This window comes from Amia ocellicauda, chromosome 4 (genome assembly GCF_036373705.1).
Source record: "Amia ocellicauda isolate fAmiCal2 chromosome 4, fAmiCal2.hap1, whole genome shotgun sequence".
Lineage (NCBI taxonomy): Eukaryota > Metazoa > Chordata > Actinopteri > Amiiformes > Amiidae > Amia > Amia ocellicauda.
The window spans coordinates 1,398,376-1,422,384 of NC_089853.1; the positions used below are offsets into that span (position 1 = coordinate 1,398,376).

General features: G+C 37.9%; 1 protein-coding gene across 2 annotated transcripts in view; it reads right to left on the reverse strand.

Annotated features, from left to right (window-relative positions):
• Positions 1–24,009, reverse strand: part of galnt18b (UDP-N-acetyl-alpha-D-galactosamine:polypeptide N-acetylgalactosaminyltransferase 18b) — a 148,200-nt gene that overhangs the window by 70,640 nt on the left and 53,551 nt on the right. For both annotated transcript variants that reach the window (XM_066700416.1, XM_066700415.1), the window contains exon 2: positions 303–498. In XM_066700416.1, the coding sequence (XP_066556513.1) occupies positions 303–498 (196 nt within the window). The remainder of the gene's footprint in view (positions 1–302; positions 499–24,009) is intronic.

Sequence of the window (24,009 nt, forward strand, 5' to 3'; positions counted from 1 at the left end):
GAGATAAGAAATACAGAGAGGGAGATACTAAGGTCTTGCGTTCAAAACAAAGAGAATCATGGGAAGAGAATTTTCCTCTTTCACACAAGGAAAATAGCTACTGCACAATTACTAAATAGCTCCCAGCACAGCCCAAAAACAAAACTTAGTTTTTCAATTAGAAGCACAGTTGCTAATGAGTTAATTAGCAGATTGTATACTAGTATTGAATGTGTATCTATAGCTGTACCACTCACTATACATTATGTTGTCTGTTACCCAATTTCACTATGCATATCAATATGTAGTGCAGCAGTACTTACCCATCAGGCCTGAGGTCAGGTAATGTTCTGTCCAGTGAGAGGCGATCACTCAGGTATGCGTTGTAACCGTAGTATTGGAATTTCTTCAGTGCAATCCTGCGGTTCTCTGGGCTCAGGTCCTGACCCCAGTGTGCAAACAAGGAGGAATCGGAAAAGGAATCGGCCGCAGCATTCTCATCCGCCTTCAGTGGAGCTTCTGCAAAAGAACGGAAAAGGTCATTTTAAAGACAATCAACAGTGGCTTCACTTTTAATGAGGCTACTGAGAAGCCCTGGGTGAGACAGACTCGCGGTCCTAACACAACACAAGTAGCTGTAAGTTATCAGTACTCTGGAAGTGAAGATTTATTTTTCATTTGAAGCTGAACAAAATGCTCTTTTGCTTAAACCCTAACCTTTAGAGGTCAATCTTTTTTTTCCTGTTTTTCATATATTCAGGTAAAAAAGCATGGCATGGAACCTGTGCATTAAGAGAAGCGTATGAACTTAATTTGCTATGACCAGAACGTGTTCCTTTTTCTTTTCGTTGCTTTCTCTTCTTCACTGCATCCAAATAAGATAAACTCAGTAAATCTCTCTATTCCCCAAAGTGATCAGAAGGACCACACATACACTTAAATGTATAACCAAATGCCAAGATCCATAGGTTAAGTCACCAATTCTCCCAATTTGTTTCCTCCTATTTCTTTCCTCATTCCTGCTAATGCTCTTTAGTTCCTCATCCATCTCTGTGATTGACATTTCACTTACATGTTTCAAGAGCTAAGCTCCTCACAGATCTTGAACTAAGGCAATCATGTTGTCTCCCACACAGAAAGTATTGTGTTTGTAGTCATTTCTTATTAAATTACACAAATATGACATATGTGTGTTTGTGTATGTTTATATATATATATATATATATATATATACACTCACCTAAAGGATTATTAGGAACACCATACTAATACTGTGTTTGACCCCCTTTCGCCTTCAGAACTGCCTTAATTCTACGTGGCATTGATTCAACAAGGTGCTGAAAGCATTCTTTAGAAATGTTGGCCCATATTGATAGGATAGCATCTTGCAGTTGATGGAGATTTGTGGGATGCACATCCAGGGCACGAAGCTCCCGTTCCACCACATCCCAAAGATGCTCTATTGGGTTGAGATCTGCTGACTGTGGGGGCCAGTTTAGTACAGTGAACTCATTGTCATGTTCAAGAAACCAATTTGAAATGATTCGACCTTTGTGACATGGTGCATTATCCTGCTGGAAGTAGCCATCAGAGGATGGGTACATGGTGGTCATAAAGGGATGGACATGGTCAGAAACAATGCTCAGGTAGGCCGTGGCATTTAAACGATGCCCAATTGGCACTAAGGGGCCTAAAGTGTGCCAAGAAAACATCCCCCACACCATTACACCACCACCACCAGCCTGCACAGTGGTAACAAGGCATGATGGATCCATGTTCTCATTCTGTTTACGCCAAATTCTGACTCTACCATCTGAATGTCTCAACAGAAATCGAGACACATCAGACCAGGCAACATTTTTCCAGTCTTCAACTGTCCAATTTTGGTGAGCTTGTGCAAATTGTAGCCTCTTTTTCCTATTTGTAGTGGAGATGAGTGGTACCCGGTGGGGTCTTCTGCTGTTGTAGCCCATCCGCCTCAAGGTTGTACGTGTTGTGGCTTCACAAATGCTTTGCTGCATACCTCGGTTGTAACGAGTGGTTATTTCAGTCAAAGTTGCTCTTCTATCAGCTTGAATCAGTCGGCCCGTTCTCCTCTGACCTCTAGCATCAACAAGGCATTTTCGCCCACAGGACTGCCGCATACTGGATGTTTTTCCCTTTTCACACCATTCTTTGTAAACCCTAGAAATGGTTGTGCGTGAAAATCCCAGTAACTGAACAGATTGTGAAATACTCAGACCGGCCCGTCTGGCACCAACAACCATGCCACGCTCAAAATTGCTTAAATCACCTTTCTTTCCCATTCAGACATTCAGTTTGGAGTTCAGGAGATTGTCTTGACCAGGACCACACCCCTAAATGCATTGAAGGAACTGCCATGTGATTGGTTGGTTAGATAATTGCATTAATGAGAAATTGAACAGGTGTTCCTAATAATCCTTTAGGTGAGTGTATATATATATATATATTTAGACATTTCCTATAATGAAATACAAATCCCACTGACATCAAATTATAAAATGTCCTCAGCTGCCACTGTCTCTACCCTCAGTCAGGGGCGTCGCAAGGGGGTAGACATCCTAGGCAATTGCCTTGGGCCCCAGGCTGAGGAGAGGGCCCCCAAATGGGAACCCTCCCCCCCCCTCGGCCCACTGCCCCCCGCTCTCACGGAAGAAAACTCCGCACCTCCCACCCCCCCCCTGCCCCTGCGGCATCACCGTCAGGAATTGAGAGGAGACTAATGGGATTTTGATGCTAGAAATGTATATCTTTGCTCAGTCGGTACACACTGTGCGTCGAAAATCTGAAAATACCTACGAGGAAGCCTGTTGTCTCACCATGCCCATGGAATCAGGGACAGGGAGTGTGTGTAGTGCACAAATGAAAACCTGGTATCAATGCTGCCAAGTTCAGAGATTCAACATGCTCATTTACCCTGTCAGGGGAGAATAGGTCAATGTGTTTTTCACCCCCCCAAACAGCTCTCACATTCTGCTATGTGTCATATTCCTTAATTGGTTGCTTTTCCATGCCAGCCAGAGTAATGCCACACATTAAATATAGATTAGGAACAGAAAACCTAATAATGATTTCACTTTTAAAGACCTTTTATTTATCCCTGTGAATTATTTCTTGACATTGCTGTTTTCAGCATCAGAATACAAATAAACCTCAAGGAAGCTTTAACAGGCTTCAATACGCTTCATAAATCTGCGCTGCGGACTATTGTCCATCGAGACTGCAGATATCATAATTCTGTCCCGCATTCAGGGGGAAGAATCTTAATATATCTGCATCCTCCCTGGAAAAGCTTGCTTTATGAATCTTACAGTTGCATTTGTCATGATGATCCTGCACTGTGTTATAGTTGAGCTGTCTCCAAACTAAAAGGACAGTAGATAATCTAATAAAAATGAAATAATAAGCCCTAAAGCATGATAGAATATAATATATTAGACCTGTCAAACAGAGATTCCGTTATATATAAGATTAAGTTATTCACTCTTTGACTTAAATTGATTTTAAATTGATCTCTGCTCTTAGTTGAATAACATTTACCTATGGCTCCTCTTCAGTTTGTACCTAGTGGGTGTAATTTTTAATTTATCATCGAAAGCAGGTAATGTAATGATAGCTCTCACAAATAGGTAATTAAGATGAAGGCTAGATAATTTATATTCATGTACACTTCACATGAATATTGTCAATTCATATATTAAAAAGCAGAACATTCATATTGTATATAAAAAAAAAAAGTTTGCTCATTTGTTCCACAGAATTAAAGCGTGTAAATCCAATGAAAGGTTATTTAATCAGAATTTGCCCCATTCACCCCTTGACAGTAATTAATATTTTTGAAGCAGTAACCACAGTAAGGTTTGTACACACTCCTGAGAACAAAGTGCACACATACAGCTCAATACAGACTCTTAATCAAGTGACTCACCCAAAAAAGACATATATCCCTCGAATTCCTGTTTGTCATTTGCATAATACACGTCTGGGGATTCAGAGAGAGGTAGCCAACAGCAAACTTCAACTGTTTTATTTCTTCTGCTAATAGTTTGTTGTTCTGAACACTTAGGCCTATGTAGATCATCGTCTCTGTCCAGCTGTATTGTTGATTAGACCTTTACCAACAGAGACGCTTTTACAGTGCAGAAGCACCGTGTAAATCTTGATGACACATGACACAGGGTCACGGATCAGCATCTGTACAGTGCAGTGGAATGGAACAGCACACTTGCCAATCCGCCCGCTCGGGCCAGGAGAGCCAGGCATGGCTGCTGCCCATGGCAACATCAGGTTTACAAGCGTTCGCCTGGTTTGTGACACAGTGTATCGGCCTGGCGAATGAGAGGAGCTCAAGGGCATCTTCGGCTCCATGTTTGTCTTATAAAAGGTTTAACTGTTAGTTCACCCAAGGCCTATTGCAGGGAAAGTCTACAATAATTATTCTGACAATGGATAATGATGACTCTTGGTAAATGGTCCTCTTGACTCAGAATATAATTCTGCATTTAATATAATGAGTATAATGAGTTTTAATTATAGAGGATTGCTACAGAATATTTTACAGGGATTTAGTCCACATGCTGTAGAGCTAGAATCTGGATAAACTGGTAAACTAACAATCCTAAAATCATGTATAAAACAGCCATGAAGATGTTGCACTGTAAATTAACTTTTGCAGCGGAACCACTATTTCAGGAGTCTGGGCTCAGAGCAAAGGAGGTCACATGCTTGAATCAAAGGCAGGTTTGTAACATGTCAGCCATATAATGGCCCCGGGGTCTAAAGCAGTCTTTCTCTAGCATAGAGGCTATGCAGACATCACCAGAGAGGCTTATTGCAAAGCATGAGATGAGGACCATGAAAGCTAAGTCCAAAGTACTTGGTAATATCTTCATAGAAAAAAAAAAAAAAAAAAACTTTATCCTCAATGCTGTACATGATTTTGTCTGATGTCAGTGTAAAAGTGATTGAAAGTAACATAGATAGACAGATTATGGTAGATGATATACAGTGACCTGAATGCCTCCAGCTCTAGAGTTGTATTGTTCAGAAACTTAAAAAGTATTTTAAGCCTTTTAAAATGTCATAGAAGTATGACACTTCACTGAGTAACAGCTGTAAAAAACACAATGCCATAACCATGATGAATCGTGACAACTCCATGGGGCAAGACAAAGGAGTAATCACAATGTTTAAAAAATCCCAGACTAATAACTGAATTTAGACCATACATAAGATTTTAGAACTTCATTTAGTAGCTATTGAATAACTTTTACTGGTACTGTGGGTTCGCTCAATAATGCAGTAATTGTCATCTCAATATTCCAGAACTTAATGAATGCTGTTACACTGTCAGTGTAACAGCATAAAGATAGACGAAAATGCACATTGGAAAGTAATGAGTTTTCTCCAGTGAAAGAAGCAAAACCTACAGATATGTTGCCCCAATGTTAGGGTTCCATCAGTTAATAAAAATAAAATAAATAAATAAATATTTTCTCAGCTTGAGTTTATTGCATGTTTTTTATGTTAGTTTGTTTGTTTTTATGAGAAACAAACTAACACTGCAACTATTTTCGTTGAATTTCTGGAGCTGAATGGCCAGTCTTGTTTTTGCATTTAAATTGCATTATTTTGGAAAGTTGAGTCCTAACCATTTCACTATTTATAACAAGACAGATAATGTCGCATTTTGCTTTCAGTGAGGAATGCTATAAATAAAGCCTCTTGACAACATGTATTTGAGAACATTTTCAACATATTACAAATATTACTATGACTATAATTTATAAAACAATTTCAACAGTGACGAGTGTCACTGGATGAATCTTAATATTTCTCCGTACTTGTAGTACATCAGTCATCACAGTTTTGAAATACATTACTGTTAGTATATAATTAAAACAATAAAAGGAAAAATGTAATATTGTCACGAGGCTCATTCTGAATGCATATTGCTGAAACAATCATCAGCCAGAAGGAGGACGTGTGTAAAATAAAGATACATTTGTTACCTACAGTGCTTCTGCTTAAAAGCAGGTTGTAAAAACAGGAGGTAGTGTAAGTTGTGTAGAGTTGCCAAGCATAACATCAAATAGTATTTTTAATATCTCTAGTTCCTCAGTTCTGCCTTTTTATCATTTAGCCAATTTGAAATGTTGAATACATGACATACAAAGTATATTATTCGCTAGTGAGACAAACTAAAAAAGCTTTTGATATATCAAATTATTGGAAATGGGGGCAAAAATCACAGATAATGACAATTTCAAAGTCCTGTGATCAGCAGGTTCAGTCTTGAAAAGGTCCAGGTTAAAAAGATAACATTATATATATATATATATTTTTATTTTTTTATTTTTTTTTACTGTGCTCATCAAACACATTTTATATTCAACAAGACAAAATAAGGCAGTATGCCGAATTAACAGTAGTTAATTAAGAGTTATTTAGTCAAATATACAATAATACCAAGTTGGCCAACTTTAAGAAGCACCACATGCTTTTGTGGGTGTTCAAGCTTTACTAAATGACTGCAATTGCTTAACCAGATCTAGAATTTGAATGAAATGACAGATGTTAAGAAGCAAACCCTTCTCTTTACCTGGGATTGTCTCAAAAATACCAGTAGCCTCCCTGACTTCTGAATGAATATCTGAGTACAAGAGCAACCTCTTTGCTGCCAAAATCTCACTGGTGGTGGATAGCATTGTCATCTATGATCAACCAGAACATTTAATTTTGGATAAAAAACAAAAACACAGTGTTAAACTCTCCTGTGCTAAGCACACTAAATGTGCTAAGTGTTTGACAAGTGAAATCCATAAGCATTCATGAATGGACACTATAGCATTTCAAAGCTAGTCAGTATCAGCATTTGTGAATACAGATGCCTATTGTCAAACCCTTGCAGCTTGACATGTTGTGAGGGTAGCAGGACTGTTCAAATGACTGAATAATGTAAAAAAGCATGGATGCACACTGAAGCATTAATCGTCACATGCAATCTCATGAAATGTTGAGAAAACACAGAAACCATACATGTCTTACACAGCAGTTCTGCATGAAGTAAAATATAAATATAGCTTTACAATGATGCACAGCTAAAAGTAGGCAATGTATCAGCTAATGCACTTTGTATTGTATGTAAGTTGAAATTACACTACAGGCTTTTTAGTTTGGAAGATCTTATATTATTCCACTACAAACTGGCGTTAATCGTCACATGCCAAAGCTCATGTGCAATTTCTGCCTCACTGAATTAAGACCATCTCATGGCTGTATTAAGTTGAAATAATTCATATTTGACTGATGATTCCAAAAGAAAAAAACATTCACATACACGCACAGTGTGAAGGATAATTAATAGCAAAATTAATTATAATAAATAAAATAATAAATGAGCTTATTGTGCAAGATACCAGAACTATTTAAATAACACTCAGAAACTTTCCAGTTATTTGCACATCCACTTTCAGCAAATAATCTGCGATATGAGAGGTGTCAAAATCCTTCAACAGGGAAAAAGTACATAAATCTTGTAGCCGCATGTCAGTTTAAGAACTGTCAGCTGAAGATTTACTAAAAATATAATGATAATCTCTATTCCAAATGTAAATTCCAGACTAAAATTACAGCTAACAAACAAAAACAGCATACATTATATATTATTTATTCAAAACCTGACAAATCCCTTGTTATTCAAGTAGAGCACACCACTCTCATCTAAATACATTACATCTGGGCTGGTGTTTTATTTAAAACATTTCTGGTCATTTCTTCTTCCATTAAGTAATCATTTGTCATTCAGTATTTATTACCAGTTACGATTATGTAAAATCATCGCTCCCGGGAAATTAGTCCTTAATACACAGAGGGCTTTTAAAAGCAAGGAAAGGGCCAAAAGGTCATATCTTGTTGTGGATTGCATTATGTGTGAGAACAGCTGCTTTGGACTGAATGATTACTGGAATGCACACTGCGTCTCCTCTCTGAGATCAATGGGTACCACTCAAAATGGCACACAGGGGGTTTCGGTTTAAGAACTTAAGGACGTTGCAATAATATCCAGCCGCTTTCTGCATGAAATACAATGTACTGTTTCATCTGCAGTCTTGGCAAGGCCATTGTGTGTGTGTTTGTGTAAATTACAGGTATTGATTCTTATAGGGAAAAACACAACTTTTAATTCGTCGAAGGCCCAAGTTTCCTATTACCCGAAAAGCACTTCTAGTACCACCATAAGCTGGAAGATTAATATAATTGTCAGGGCTGACCTCAACGCCAAGGTCTGTGGCCGCTTGGCAGATTTCATGAGACCTGCCCTACGATTGAGCATTCGGCTCTCAAAGGGTGCAGACAATTCATTCTCTCTCTCGGAGGCTTGTGTCACATGCCGTTTCACACTGCGAAACCTTCAGGTGCTTTGATCAGTCAATCTATGCTTCACTAAAATGAATTCCCTAGCAGCTGCTACTCTTAGTGCACCAAATCCCATAAGCAGTTTAACACTACTAACACTACTTATTTACTGTGCTGTACTAAATGTATCATTTAAATTCAAAGATGCTAACGACAGCAAAAGGTGGGAGAACTGGCACAGTGATTTGATAAAGGAATGACTTTTAATGAAACAATCACACAATTAGCTAAGTAAATAATTAAAGAGAATTCTGAAAGACTGGCTTAAACATTAGCTAAGTTTGCTTGAAAAAAATATGAAAAAACAAAACAACGATTCCTATCTGCTGCTACATATTTCACATCCCCATAATGCCAATGGGTTTTATTTTTCAATCCCGTCACACACAAAATAGTTTTGTCTGAAGCGTGGCATGATTCTGGCAGGCACAAGTGGGTGGTTTTCCCCTCTTGGAGTATTAGCTGGGTTTTACACTGTGCTTTCACCCTGAAACACAGAACTGATTGTTGTGAAATGCAACATGATAAGAGCAATGAAGCAATGAGAGCCATTGTTATGGCTACAAAATACAGATGTGTCACTTTTTCTTACAGCTATTGTTTCTTCATGGCTGAATTCATTCCATCAGGTCACATTGTGAATCCTGTCATTTGTTGCAGATATCTTTTTCATTGCAGATATGACAGATTAAAGATAATATAACATCAAAGAAAAAGAAAATGCCTATGCCACCAAAAAAGTAATGACTTATTTATTCTATTGCAAATCCTATACACAAACACACAAAATTAGTGCTGAAAAAAAAGGTTTGGGAAAGATGATGAACTGTGGAAGTTGTGAGATCTATTCATAATTACGATTAATTTATTTAGTGGCATACTCCATAGTTCAGATCCCTCTTGAAATTTGATTTTGTTCATGTGTCAATGAAGAAAGGACATGAGACACAGAAACCGGTTGTGTAGATGTTGCGAGAAGTAAAAACAGTTCTGTACGAAAAAGCAGATGTCATAAATGAACCCGTTTTCATCACAGCAATTCTCTGAAGTTACATGGGATAGTAAAGTAAATAATACAAATAAATAAATACTAATAAAAGTTAAATACAAAACGGGCTCTGCATGTTTCATAGTTTTAAACAGGCTCTTTACCAGTCAAAGCTAAAGGAGCTGTGTTTTAAACTACAAGAGAGGTCAATACTAGAGGGCTTTATACACGATACAGCTTCTGTTGAAATATTGCTGTGTAAGGCATTACTGTTTCATGTCCGACACTGTAGTGATCAGATTTTCTCACTCTGGAATGGCACAGAACGAAACGTAAATGAATCTGGTTAATGAACAGCCTCAAAACTCGCAGCAGCCACACCTCGAGGCTTATTCTTTTAACTTTACGCACTACTGCTTCATCAGCCTCTATTAAGCCTTCTCTCCAGCAATCAGCCGCGCTGGTACTTTGAGGGTCAGAGGGCTCTGGAGACTGTAGCCTTGGCAACCTGTCGAGGCTGAGCTGCCCAGCGTGTCGCCAGAAAGGCTCTTTGTTTCCCGACCAGTAGTCTATGCATTTTAAGACATTTAAGCCTCAGCAGTATTCAGTTCAATTAAGGCACTTCCCCGCTCTCCCGCTGTGGTGTAAAGTGCTCAGTGTGTAGAGAACATTTTACCTTGGTGAGCATTACATGTAGCGGTGCTGTTTAAATCGAAGTAGGGCTAATTATGTCCATCAAAGACGGTCAACTGAAGAAAATCTGTTTTGTCAAGGGTTAATATATAAGACTGCCCATTATCAATGTGTTCCTGTTCGTTCTATCTGTATAGCTATAGTAGCAATGTTGTTATACTGTGTCACTGTCATTACAGATGGCTTTGCTTTCGCAAATAAGCACAATACTGTAACTAACAGAATAAAATATAAACAAGGGAGAAGATTGTTTAGTAGTTTGTCTCTCAATTTCTTCAAATATTGTGTAATGTATTTCACTTTTTGATTCGCAAAAGCACACCTTAATTTCAAATGTTATTTTTTCCCCAAACATTATTCCAGTTGTTTTTAATTCCCTGTTTTTATTATCAAATTTGGAATTCCTGCAGAGCAATCGGTGACTTCACAAGGAGAAGCCTTTCATATGTATTTGGTTAATTGAAACGAGAGAAATGATTTCATTCATCCCAACTGTCTGAAACTAAAGCCTACACAGAAACCAGCAATTTAATCAAAACTAAAGATAGTCATCTTGCAAAGTAATTTGAGTCATGTCTTCAAAACATATGAGGGATATGTCAATTACAGCTCTGTTGGAAAGCCAAGCCTATTTATTTCTGGTGTTTGAACATTATTTTATTACCATCTAAAATGAGACTTCATCCCACAGACAAATCTTACAGTGCAAAAAGAGTTACAAATGGTATATTCATAAAAGTTTCCTGATACTCATATTGGTATAAAGAAAGCCTCTTACCACCTAATAATATCTTTGAAAGATGTTTCTTGGTTTTCTCTCCAGAGCAGTAGGCACAATGCCAGTTGTTTCACAGAAGGTTAGACAATGTGGGATTATAGCCGTAGACTCCTAAACAGTGGTTTATCCCGTTAAGCCACTTCATGCCACCACAAATCAGGTGTCAAACTCACTCAATAACTGATGTTAAATCAGTCTTCTGAGCACTTTACATCCCTGAAGTAAGCATGTCTGTAATACAGTGCATCAATGCATCCAGGTTAAGAGAGTATTACCATGCAGGTACACACCTTGAACACTTTCAAAAACAAAATGAAAGAAAAACTTGTTGTGTCACACAGTCTGTTGCATGCAAAGAAGTAATGCACCATTTAAGATACCTGAATCTAGAGGCCTTTACTTGTTGTGTGTGTGTGTGTGTGTGTGTGTGTGTGTGTGTGCATGCATATCCTATACTGCATTAAATGAAAAACTAAATACAAATGTACATGACAGGAAGCCTAAAATAAAAACAATTATACGTCAGAAGCAGAGGCGCGCCGAAGTCAGTTTTAAGATTTCATTGTCACACAAGGGTTTGTGCTGAAGAAAAGACCCCTGTTGTGAAAAGGTTTAGTCCCTTTATTGTTAGCTTCAAAATCTTTTTGAAGTTGTTCCTTTCACTGGTTATTGTCAGGGCTTTCTTAAATGAGAAACTTTCATTGAAAAGAGGACGTGAAGTAGGTTGTAAACAGTCCTTGGCTTCTCCTATTTGTTATAAATACTGAATGCACACAAATTTGCCTCCAGACTTTTGAAATTACAGGAATTTTCTACTGGGATACCAGGCTTTGTCGATGCATTCATTAACTCACAAATTCACTCTCCAGGCTGAGAGGAATGCTGATTATACATTCAAATTAAAGAAAATGTAAAATACAAAGGGAAGAAACTGCAGACTATTTCTTACATAACATTTTTACTAATGTTTACAAATATTAAAAATATACAAAGTTAATAGCATGGTGGAATAATCTTTACACAATTTATTTTTTAATTAATGTCCAATTACACACATTCAGGAATATTATTGGATTTTCCATTTCAGTAATCCTCATTATGATACTCCCCCTAAGTTAGATATAAATCTTCCCAGCAAAAAATTGCAATATTGAAAAAAAAAAAAAAAACTTTCTCTATCATTGTTGAAAAGCTTAATTTCTCAATCATTGTTTTTGTAGATATACAGATGCTCCTGGGGATCAACTTGTACACTCAGAGCAAAATCCCTGTTTTTTTATTTCACAATACCTTTCTGCAAGCTAAAGATTAGTGTTTGTCGGACATCCAGCCTCTGAACTGAGGCACAAGATTCATTAAAGTCAATTTGGAGCCGTGTACAGCCTTTGATGCAACATATAAGATGAAAAGGCCTCTATGAAGGGAGAATACAGAGGAGGGAAAGAGAGCTGGTTTTAACAAGACACAAATTCAAAGAGCACCTTCATCTGTAACTTTGGTGAGAATGACTATAAATGCAGAGCAATAAACAAATGGCCCGTGAAATAGGATGGAAATGAATGGCGGCTCAGCCTTTGCACAATTTCACTTTACAGAAACGACAAAATGATTGTTGTAGAAAAAAAGTAAAGACTAACATTCAAAGTGAGCATATTGTACCATGGTAATGTCCTTTGATCGTCACTCTTGGGAAGTAGGACTCAGTGTCCCTCTTCCCCCTCCTTCTATAATAAGAAATGTTTCATGTGATTACCACATTCTGAGCTGTGCTTTATTATACAGAACCCACTCTGTATTTTGCACCTGAAGTTCTGTATCCCAACGTCATTGAGTCCATACTGCAAATACCCTCTGCATTAAGCGGTGATGAATTCAAACTCTTGTTCCACTAGTAACTCACATCCAACAGCACTCATAAGTCATGTCTGGAGAATAATATGATCAGGTTCAGTCAGGTGCGGAATTGCAATGTATTATCAAGACAGGAATCATCGGAAGGTTTGGCAGAAGTGTAGCCCAATGTATTACTGAGGTAACAGAGGTGACGAATCACTTGTTTGTTTGTGGGCCCCAAAGTAATTCAAGAAGACTCGCAGAATGTGTAGAGACACCACAGGGGACTTCAGGATCTCTCCAGAATGCTTTCACTCTTACTGGCACCTTTCACCTGCCTCATCTATTTAACACTCTTGTTCTGTGTTTTGCGGATAGAAAATCTGAGTTGTGGCCACCACTCCGAGCACAATTGGGTGTGCATGGTCTCTCGCTCCCTTTTCCATTCCAAACAAAAGTCTTTGTTTAAAACAGTAGATACATATATCCCAGAACAGAAAGTATATTGTCAACCCCCTGCACAATGGGCTGCTATTACATTATTCTGGGATACCTATCAAACTTTCATATAAAACAAATGCCCTTAGTGTGTTATTATCCTCCTTGGGTGGGTGATATATATTAGCTACACATACGAAATACATACAGACAAATGCACATGTCAAGGGAAACATCAATATTTGATTCATGTCAGGAAAGGAGAAAAGCAAAGAAGGTTTATGCATAGGGGAAATCAAAAGTATGAACTTGTTGAAGTTGTTCGTGCATATTGTATAAGATAGATTGGTGCTCCCCACAAGGTGGCGCTCCTCAGCCAATGCAATTGAGTGCACAGGACTCATGCTGGGGATCAATACTCGACCAGACTGCAACACGGGGAAGATTCAACTTGGTTAGTAATCTAAACCTTGATTTATACCAATCACCAACAATGACGAAATCACTGGACACTACTGCACAGCATTGGCTGTCTTCAGTACAAACGACAGCAATGTAAAATTACCAGGAGTGTGTCAGGGAACACAGGGTCAAGAACGGGCTTCTAGTGCTGGATTTAGTGACAACTACACTGAGGCCTTTCTGAAACCATACATTTCCTATACCTGGTGGCAATGGGAGTGGTCACAGTGCACCGTTTACAGTTTGATACTAATAAAGTGCACACTGTACATTTAAACCGTAAGTGCAAAAACAAATCAATAGTCCCCTGATTGCTAAAAGAATGTTAAATGGTTGTCTTCCCATCTCATTTCCTCTGCACAATGACCCTGCGCTATGGAAAATGATCGCACAATCTGATCTGAAATTATATGCTGTGGTATCTCAGCTATCTGCTGCATACGCAAAAGTTGACGGAAAACTCTAACCTTAGACTCCATCGTTTCAGGGATAAGACCTCTCTCCTGAAATGTAACTTACTGCTAACATGGAGGTAGCATACAGGCTCTCTGTCTCTTTGCTTTTTTGCTAAGATACCAATGGACACTCTCAGCAGTTGAGTCATTACAATATTTCCAGCTAACAGATTTGATTTGGCATTATTTTCCGCATTCGAGTAGATGTGTTAATCCAAGCCTTACATTATTATCTCTCATTCATATATTTTCTTGTGCTGAATCTAATTTTCCAGAAAAGTGGTTCACTGGGGCAATAGATAGAGTTCTGATTTTGATGAGATGTGTCATGGTTCAGCAAATTGCAGAGTGTCAGATTTTTTATTTGTATTTTATTTTTTTATTTTTTGTTCCTCAATTTGGAACGCCAGATTCCAGCTGTACACACCTCACTGGTCTGGCCTTCTCATGAGTGGCAGAGCGCTCCCAATTCCCACTGGCCATTCACAGACATGAGAGGAACTTATTTTCGCACGGAGGTATGGGATCCACAATCCCAGTAGGTGCTCCAGCAGAGCAGATGCCCAGACAGCAGGCTGTACAGCTGCATCAATTTCCCAGCAATAGAATTGGATCATCTTTAGATAGCAGCTTATCTTGCACACTGCCTGTCTGAGACTTGTACACTAAAGGGTATTAAGCATCTATATATATACCCTATTTGAATAGTATTATAACGTAGTTTATTGATATATAAAAATACGAGGGTTTTGGGCTTTTAATGGGGCATTTAAAATCCTGTTTTGTGGGGAAATTAAGTTAATCTGCTCGTAATGTCATATCTTAATGTTTCAGGGTTTCCCTCAGCTATGGTAAAAAAATGGGTGCTTGAACATCGAAAAAAAGTACAAACTTGTAAAACAAGTTATCCACCTATCCCCCTGCCCCCACTTTAAAAACAAAATAAAAAAATACGAAATCAGGAAAAAATAAATCCGAAAATTCTAAATAATAAAACGGATTTCATATAGCCCTAAAGATGTGTCTTGTAGAACTTTCAAATTAACATTAAACATCAGTTGTATTTCTTAACACTCTGGTAGTTGGTATCTGTCAAAATACAGGTAGCAGACAAATCTCTTCTCCCTCCTCCCTTTCTTCATAAAAACAAACATTATTCATGTTGAATTGAAACTAAAGCTTCATGTATGTCCTCCAGGGAAAGAAACCGGAGCTAGTTGTTCTAGCATTAGCAAGGGACCTTTTCAAAGTAATTTCTGAAGTGTTGTTGGGCAAAGAGGCATCTGTTCAAATGTGAGGTTGAAAGGCTACCAGTGTGTTCAAGTAAGACTGCTGGTATTGTACACAAGTTAAAGCACGTCAGTGTTTGTTCCTCACGTCCCCTGCACAGGAACACTCAGCTGCTTTCCAGATATCAGAAAGCTAATTATACCAGGGGCTGAGTGTGTCCGCTTCATCTTCCTTGCATTCATCCCCTAATTATAAGTTTAATAACACAAATTAATAAAACGGCCATTAACAACCCCTTCTAAGTGTGGTGATGGGAATATCAGTCACCATGGTAATTTTCCTGATCCGTAAAAAGCCACTGCACCTGGAATTACAAATATGCTAAAAACATGGTCTCAGAAAAACAAAACAGCTGTGTTTTTTTTTTTTGCTTGGCTGTGATCAGGCGTTAGGCGCCTGTCTGAGCACCCTGTAATCACACAGCAGTGCGACTGCCACGGATGCTTAATGATATTTGCACTTCTGGAGTGTAAACAGCGGTGGCGACTGCACCGACATGCCTGTGTAAAAGCCAGCGTGTCACAAAGACGGGCACTCCAGTGAGCTACTATCTGATCATCAGAGTTTCACAACCCTAGTCATCAACACCCACTCTTCAGGCTTTCATTGCACTTGAGCATGTGATTACTGAGCCTAATCAAACCCTTTAACTGAACAATTTGTTTAAAAGACATTTTTTTTTAAATCAATTTTTTAACTAGCACCAAATTCTGGGTCACAGAAAAACTCTCATTTGAATGACCGTGGGTGTCTGCAATTTAACCAGTTTAAAAAAAAGATTATTATGACAATGTTTGATACAAAATAATTACTATCTGTGTCTATACACCATTAATTGGTTACCTACTGAGAGTAGTTCAGTGAGGTTTATGAGAGCTACAAATTACTAAACAACTGAGGACAACCAGAAAAGAATCCTGTCTGGTCAGTGTCGTGTTATGAACACTGCTAACACAGGGTATTTATGGGAAAAGGGACAGAGGTCAGAGTAAAAACCTACAAAAACAGATAATTGAGAAAACACTCAAACTAATAGCACAATAAGCTCAATGAGTGACTCCCAAGGCCCAGGTTTGGGAAATGCTGCTGTAGATCACATAATAATGTTACTGTGGGCAACCTACCCATGGATATTGACTATAATTATACTGTCATGGTATTTCTCAAAAAGGCAGTAAGTTAAATACTTGCCAAACAAAGTACAGTCACAGGATAAATCTGGAACTCAAGAACACATTTGTGTCAGAACAGGGATTGTCCATTTTGGTTATTTGTATCCCTATGAAAGGATACATGATATGTATTCATATATATTCAATACTTTGATTCTGTGTCAGAAGGGAAACACTCTCACATCTTAAATTTCCAGTCATGTCTAAAACAAATTAAGCTAACATGCTGATTAAATCACACCTCTTTTTACTTAATCCAACCATGTAAAGTGAATAATACTGTTTTATGAAAAATAATGACACAACAGAAAGATACAAAAGAAATGTCTGCTCCCCTTGCTCCATTAGGAGCTAATTAATGTCAGACTTTAAGCAAAGAAGTGCTTACATTTAAAACTTAAAACTTGCTTTTATGAACTGAATACGGGCTGAAGTCATCAACCTTCTCTACATCTCATTAATACTAATTCGTGCCGCAGATGAGCAAAATACTTGACATGATTCCTTATTGAGAATCTATACTTGCCTACTGTGATATGATTTGTATCAAGTACAAAGTAAATACAGACGTCTTGTATGGTTCTGCACAATAACCTTTTTGGCTTATAGGCGTGTCTTTTCCAAGTGAAGTCCATTGCTGCTAGTAGCATAGTAGCAAGACGAAATTAATGATATTAAACAGGTAATTAGCTCACTTACACTAAAGGCCACTTCATTAAGCACATACACTGACACCCGGATAATGACACGGATAGCCAGGGGATGCAGTTGCAAAGTGCTGAAATTCAAACTCCTGTCTTTCTGGAGGTCCCACTCTCATTAAAATGGATACACGCTTCATGTGCCTCCAAGCCAGTACTTATTCTGCTTATATCTGGGAGGGATGCTTTTTAATTATGCACTGCTTGTTTCTGGGAGGATATACAAAATGGTGGAATATAGGCCCTAACTAATGTGTCTGAGTTGAGAAGGAAAGAAAATCTATCCGCTGCATGACATTCAGTCCCCTTATAGATGTATGTAATTAAAATATAATGTACATTTAGCGCTTAAACTAAGAGAGGCCTCAGCAGGAAAGTAATTCCTATGAGGTTTACATAATCTTTCAATTAATATTTTAATGTCAATGAAATTAGCAGTGTGTACATATTCTCCCCTGGTCACAGCTCCTTGCTGTTATCCAAATATGTACGTGATGCAGTGTCAATTGCCTACATCAGTCCACACACCTTTTGTTTGTTATTTGAATTATTGAACTCATTCACTGTAATACTGAGCATATAGGCCTGTTCCAGCCAATACATACATTACTGCACCATATGTGTACCTCACAGAAACATCCAACATTGCATTTAAAGAAACAACAGCAAAAATAGAGACAATACCTTTAATATAAGAACACAACCATTCAGTCTAATAAAATGACTTGCTTATGAAATTATAGAGGCTTTATTTTGCAGCACAAGCAGATTATAAGGAGTTCAAACTCCCCGAAGCATGCTCTAACAAAAGCCAAGCAACATCACCACAGCTATCAGCTACAAATTGGTCTCAAGTCTGGACTGTTTATCCATGACCACAGTGGTTTAACATCAGCTTTTAAGTTGCTACGAGAGTGAATCTCATCTTAAAACTAATCTTCGGAATGCATTAATTGAAGACTTTTAAGGGCTATAAGTAGGAGACACACCGAAAGGAGAATCACAGTTGATTTTGTTTTCTAGTGCATGACAGACAAGCACAACAAAAGGGCATAAAAGTACGGAGAACAATTTCAGTTCAGAAAGAATGTTATCTGCACTCCATTTTCCACTGTACGCTCCAGGAAAATAAGGCCAGGGATAACGCCACTCTGGGAAATTTTTGCAGCATTCTTCAAAAAGCACAAACCAGCTTAGGCAAGTGTACTGCTCTCATCTGTGTTGATGCAGGTCACACAAAGACTGTGTCTCAGTACAAAACATCACTTTTATTTTATTTATTTAATCTTTCACTTCCATAAGACCTGTTCATGTTTAACTGCGGTCTTGTGGTTGTGGTGTTCCATAGTCTCAGAAACTAAACACCGTCTTGCAAGTTGTAGCTTGTGCCTCAAAAGGATAACGTACAGAAAGTCGGGAAACACAGATTTGGTGGCATAATATTGTATAAAACTCTTGCTTGGTAAATATCTTGCCATTGGAAGGCACATGCGTTTGATTTCCTTTCACCATTATTTACATTAGAAGGTTTGGACAAAGCACAATTAGAGCAAATGGGCTAAAGTAAGATTCTTGACCAGTCCTTTTCTTGTATTTTTCAGAAATGAAGTTTACTGATCAGCATAACTGTTTTAGCTCAACCTAGACAAAGATCACCATGGCTTCAGGCACAGAAACTGAAAAAGAGGAGAATCTACTCAAATCAAAATCACTGCAGACCTTCTTCAGTCAAAATGTTGCTGGAATTATTTCTGATTCCGCACTACAGCCCTTCCATTTCATTTCAAAGCATTAATTAGGCTATATCCTGGAGCTATCACTTTAAAGCCAACTTATTTTGCTTTAATTAACACAAATATCCAGTGGCTGTAATACAGTCATCTTAAAATACATTGCAAATCTAATCTGATTGACACATACTGTACTGCACTTCTACTTATTACCTGTACAGTATTATTGTAATCCTTCCACATTCAATCCATGTATTTCCTGCTGTAGAATACATCTGTAGTTATTGGTGATTTGTAATCCCTGTTATATCTGTTTCCAGGTTCTGTAACTGCTCATACTTTAACTCCCAGCCCTAATAATCACTAAGAAGAATTATAGTGTAAATTATTGTTTATTATTTAAAGGTGTTACAAATATACAGGGGTGTGTATTTTTAAGATGTAGGCTTACTTCTCTACTTTCCACTTGTCTTAATTCACCATAAATGCTACACTAAGGTGTTTTTCCCTTCCCAACAAAATACTGGATTCAAGAATTGTAATACTGTTCAAAACAGAGACTGCAGACTGTCAAGATACAAATAAAGACCATGTTTCATTTTCTCCTTTCATTTTAAGATTATTGCAGGTAACATTTATGTGAACGTTGCCTCCCTTAACTTATGTTAAGGCTTAGTTTGCTGTTCTTCAACATGTATGAAAAGAATGTTTAAAAACACACTTAGGAGAAATTGATATGATAAGTAATTTTAAAATGAACAGATTAAACTCCCACTCTATCGCGTTTTGATTTATAAGCAGTAGAAATTGGCTTCTGACAGTCAATTAAAATGTTTTATACTATGTAGGTAGGTCAACGTTTTGATTTGGTCTAACACTAAATCAACCAAATTCGTGAGAGATAATTGATTTTAATTTATCAAAAAAATAGGTCTGGTTATAACAACAGCAGCACAAGATTCCACTCCTTTCATGAAAGCATATGGGAATTAATATCGGGAGAGCTTTTAGTTCCACCTTAATTCTTCTTATGTGTTATTAATTTACGTTTCAGATATCAGAGAGAAGATCGAATGTCATGAACAATTTTAAGAGAGAGTTACCAAACTGTCTTGGCCTCTGGTGTGCTACTTACATACTACAAATGTTCCCATCTAATTTAATTACAAGACAAGTGTAAGCTGTATTCCCGAAGGTTAAAAAGAGTCCAATAAAGTAATAAATATATTCTGCTTTATTTTCCAATGAGAAATCTGTTTGTTGTTGCTGTTGTTGCTCTAGGGTCCTTGGATTCTGTTTTTAAAGGCTGTGAATGACAGCATTGAACATTTCAAGGGCATTTAAGAGCAAAGTTAACAGGTCTTCGTTTTATCTTTTTTGGGGTTTATCTTACAGCTCCCAATCTGGACCCAGCAGATTGCATGGCCTTTGCCTGCTCCGAGTTTTAGCTTCCTGAGCTCAGTTCACTTAAGACTAGACATTGCCACATTTTTCAATGACCTTAATGTCACAGACAAACCCTAGAGCATCTTAATCCACTACAAGAAGACCATGTGGGGCCTTCCCTGAGACTTTACACATGTCAAGTTCTGCTTTTTAATAGGACACTTGAGCGGCCCTGATAAATGTCAAATTTATGTTTTTAATCCGCTGCAAATATGGCATGTCAGACTGACAGAGGACAATTGGTACTCATAATAACTGGAAAGTATTCCCTGGCTGGGGTACAGGGAAAGATAGGTGACATTTGAAGGCTTACACAGCAGAAGGGTTTGTTTAGGCCTCCTTGTATATAAACTGTGGTGAAGCAAGGCGAAGTCCTAACTAACAGTCACACATACACATAACTGGACAAAAACAATGCAAAATGCTGCTTTTAAAAGCTACAGCCATTGAAAGGTAAGCCCATTTGTCAAGGTCTACTTGATATCCTGTTGAGCATAGAGATCATGTGAAGTGTGTGGTGGCTTTTGTAACGAGTTCTTATTAAGATTTAGTATTAGAAATATAAGAGCATCAGGCAAGACAGAAGAAAATGTTCAAGGTGACTTTAGAGTACAATACCTCTGTGCTCTTAGTCCTTCATCACCAGTTTGCTATTTCTCTTCACGAGCTCGGGTGGCATTAATGGAACTACCTATCTGTGTAAATGATCCACATGTTTTATTTTGTATCTGCATTGGATACCTTTGAGTGCTGTGCATCATTCATTTCACCAGTCTGAACCCCAATCATTATCCATCGTGTTTCATAATTACTCCAGCTGGGCTGTCTATGCGGCTGCCTGCACAGCTCATTTTGGACAATGCAGGAACCCGATTTAGTCTTGTCGGAGCCGGTCCAGATGAGGACATTTAGGTGCCTTCAAATGCATTCACACCCACATGTACACACACAGATAGACATCATGAGGTCTACTAATATCAACTAGACAGTGACTGGCTCACTGCATTAACTAATATAGAGACGTTGAATAATAAAGTGGATGAGAAAGGAACAAAACATGCCTAGCCATGTGAAAGTCTTAAGCGGATTTTAGTCTTGGACCACAAACCTCCTTTAACCTCATTGATGTTTAATGACAGTAGTTTTGTACAAAATCACAGTAGGTGTGTGGCTACTGTTAACAGACCGTTTTGTGAGCTAGTGTGGTACGTGGAGACCACCCAGGTGGTCAGTATGCAAAGACTAGAGAACAAAACACAATTATAAATTGGACTTCAGGGAATTCCAGAATATTAGCAGTGGAAATCAGAAACTAAACTGAAGTAGATAGTGCCTCTATCTTGTGACAATGGCCTGTATGGGCACACTAAAGAGCAGTGCAAATATATCGCCTACACAGCAGGGTGCTGCATCAATAAGCCTACTTTCAAGCTCCATGTGTTTCTTCCTATCAGACTCTTCGAGCCTGGTGGTGTGTGTGCAGGTGATTATGTTTGTTTGCTTTTTTTCTGCATGGATGAAATGCATACTCTATGTTCAAAATGTAAGCTTTACAAAATCCAATTAAGAAAAAAACTCTAAAACACAAAATATAAATTAAATATTCATTCCTTCAAAGAGTACTCCTACAGGCTCTTTTATACCAGCTTTCTTTTAAATTATCCCTACACAATGCTTCAAGAATAAATACCTCCCATTATATTTATATTTGTAAGCGTGTGTATTTATAGAACTGTGTTTTCACCCTGTGTTGTCGTGTTTGTTTTTTCCTGGCTGCAGTGTTATTTAACCAGTGAGATCTGACACAGTGAGATGCACCAAACAGATTGTGGCCAAGTTCGAAGCAGAAGAGATTCTGGACCTACAATGATACGTTGTTTCTGGTTATTTCCACTGCTGAAGAGAATCATGGCCAACATTTGCCTATGAATAAAATTAGTCCTGATTGGGGGAAAAATAGTGCCAGAAATAAACTCCCTGACATGCCTCACTCAAAATTAGATTTCCCAAGGCTATATTGAAGGCATCATCTTTCTCTGAAATATCAAGAGCTTATACTTTAGAAATATTGCTGGTTTATACCATTACAGGTGAAAACTCATTTCAATCCTATGGGATCGAAGCCTTTGGTTTTGTGTTAGCATGTGTCTTGCTATCAGGGAGATCTGAGTGGAATTTCATCAAGCGAGGAGCCAAGATATGCGTAAGAACAATGTGACAGCTCTGAAGACTAAGAGACCTATATATATTCCTATATAATGTCATTATTCTGTACCATCTATTTGAGATCATGTAAACGTGTGCCTTCTTCTTTTGGCAGGTACAATATCAGCTTGCCTTTTTATTTGAAATGAAATAATAAGTGAGACACATCCAATGGTTTCAATTTACAGTGGAATGGAGTTTATCTTATTGAAAACAAAGCAATTTTCAGCTCCTCATATTCCAGGGTTTCTGTCTTTGCAGCGTATACAGCCTTGAATTGTAAAGTATGATTCAGATCTTGAAGTTTGGAGCCTCCGCATATTGGGAAATTGCTAGGGGAAGGTGCTACAGAGTAGAAGTAAAACTCGGATGTACCGAAGTTTGTTTTACATTAATGTTCTGTACTGTTGCTTTGCTTTCAGTTTTTAATTTGCACATGTGTTACTACAGGAATTGGAAACCTCTAACACTCTCCAAGGATTTCTGATCACCATAACAGCTTGTTTTTTTGTTTGTACTTTTGTATTTTTTATTGTCAGTCTTTGTTATTTCAAAGGGAGTCTGCAAACCACAAAAGGGAGGCTTCTGAACATGTGAAAAAATCCCTATTCTCTATGAGGCCAATTAATGCACAGCTGGAGGGAAAGGCTATTGACTACTTACAAATCTGTGTCCTAAATCTATGTTGATAAAGGTTTCTGCCCAGGTTTATTATTATTTTTGGTTACTTTTGTATTTTGTTTCCGGATAAAATGGAAATCTATAACTCTCTACATGCGCAATTATATTCGCAAAAGCAAAGCGTGGATCAGGAAAGTCTTTCATCCAAATAGCCTCCATATCCAAAGAGGTTTGCGGTTGTTGTTTTTTACCATGATCAATTAATTGATGCCATCTAAAAAGGGAAAGACAGAAGTTGTGCTGGGAGAGGGAGGGAGAATGTCTCCTTAGTTTAGTTTAAAGCGCTAATCTTTTAGTCAACAAATTTTCAAATATATCAATGTAGAGCCAAGGTGAATAATAGTGGTTTAAATACATACTTTCTGTCTCATCCTCTGAGTGTTATTTGCCAAAAAGGATATCTGTGTTTTAGACTCCATGATGAAAGCGTATTTGATCACATAATGCCAAGTCTCATTTAGTGCAGCACTAGTCCTTTGCAGTGTCTAATTAGGGCTTCACAGGTTTTCCAGACTTTTTGTCACCTTGTCTAAAAAGGATATACAAGCTAGCTGGCCTACATTCAATGCAAAGACTCTGACAGCTACATTGTGAATCACAAGTGTGAACAGGGAATTACTCTATACCTGGTATAGTTAGATGTTCCCGGCCCACGAGCCATTAGAAACTGACCAAATTGAAGCCCGCAGGTTTCAGAGAATTAATAATTCACATCAAGG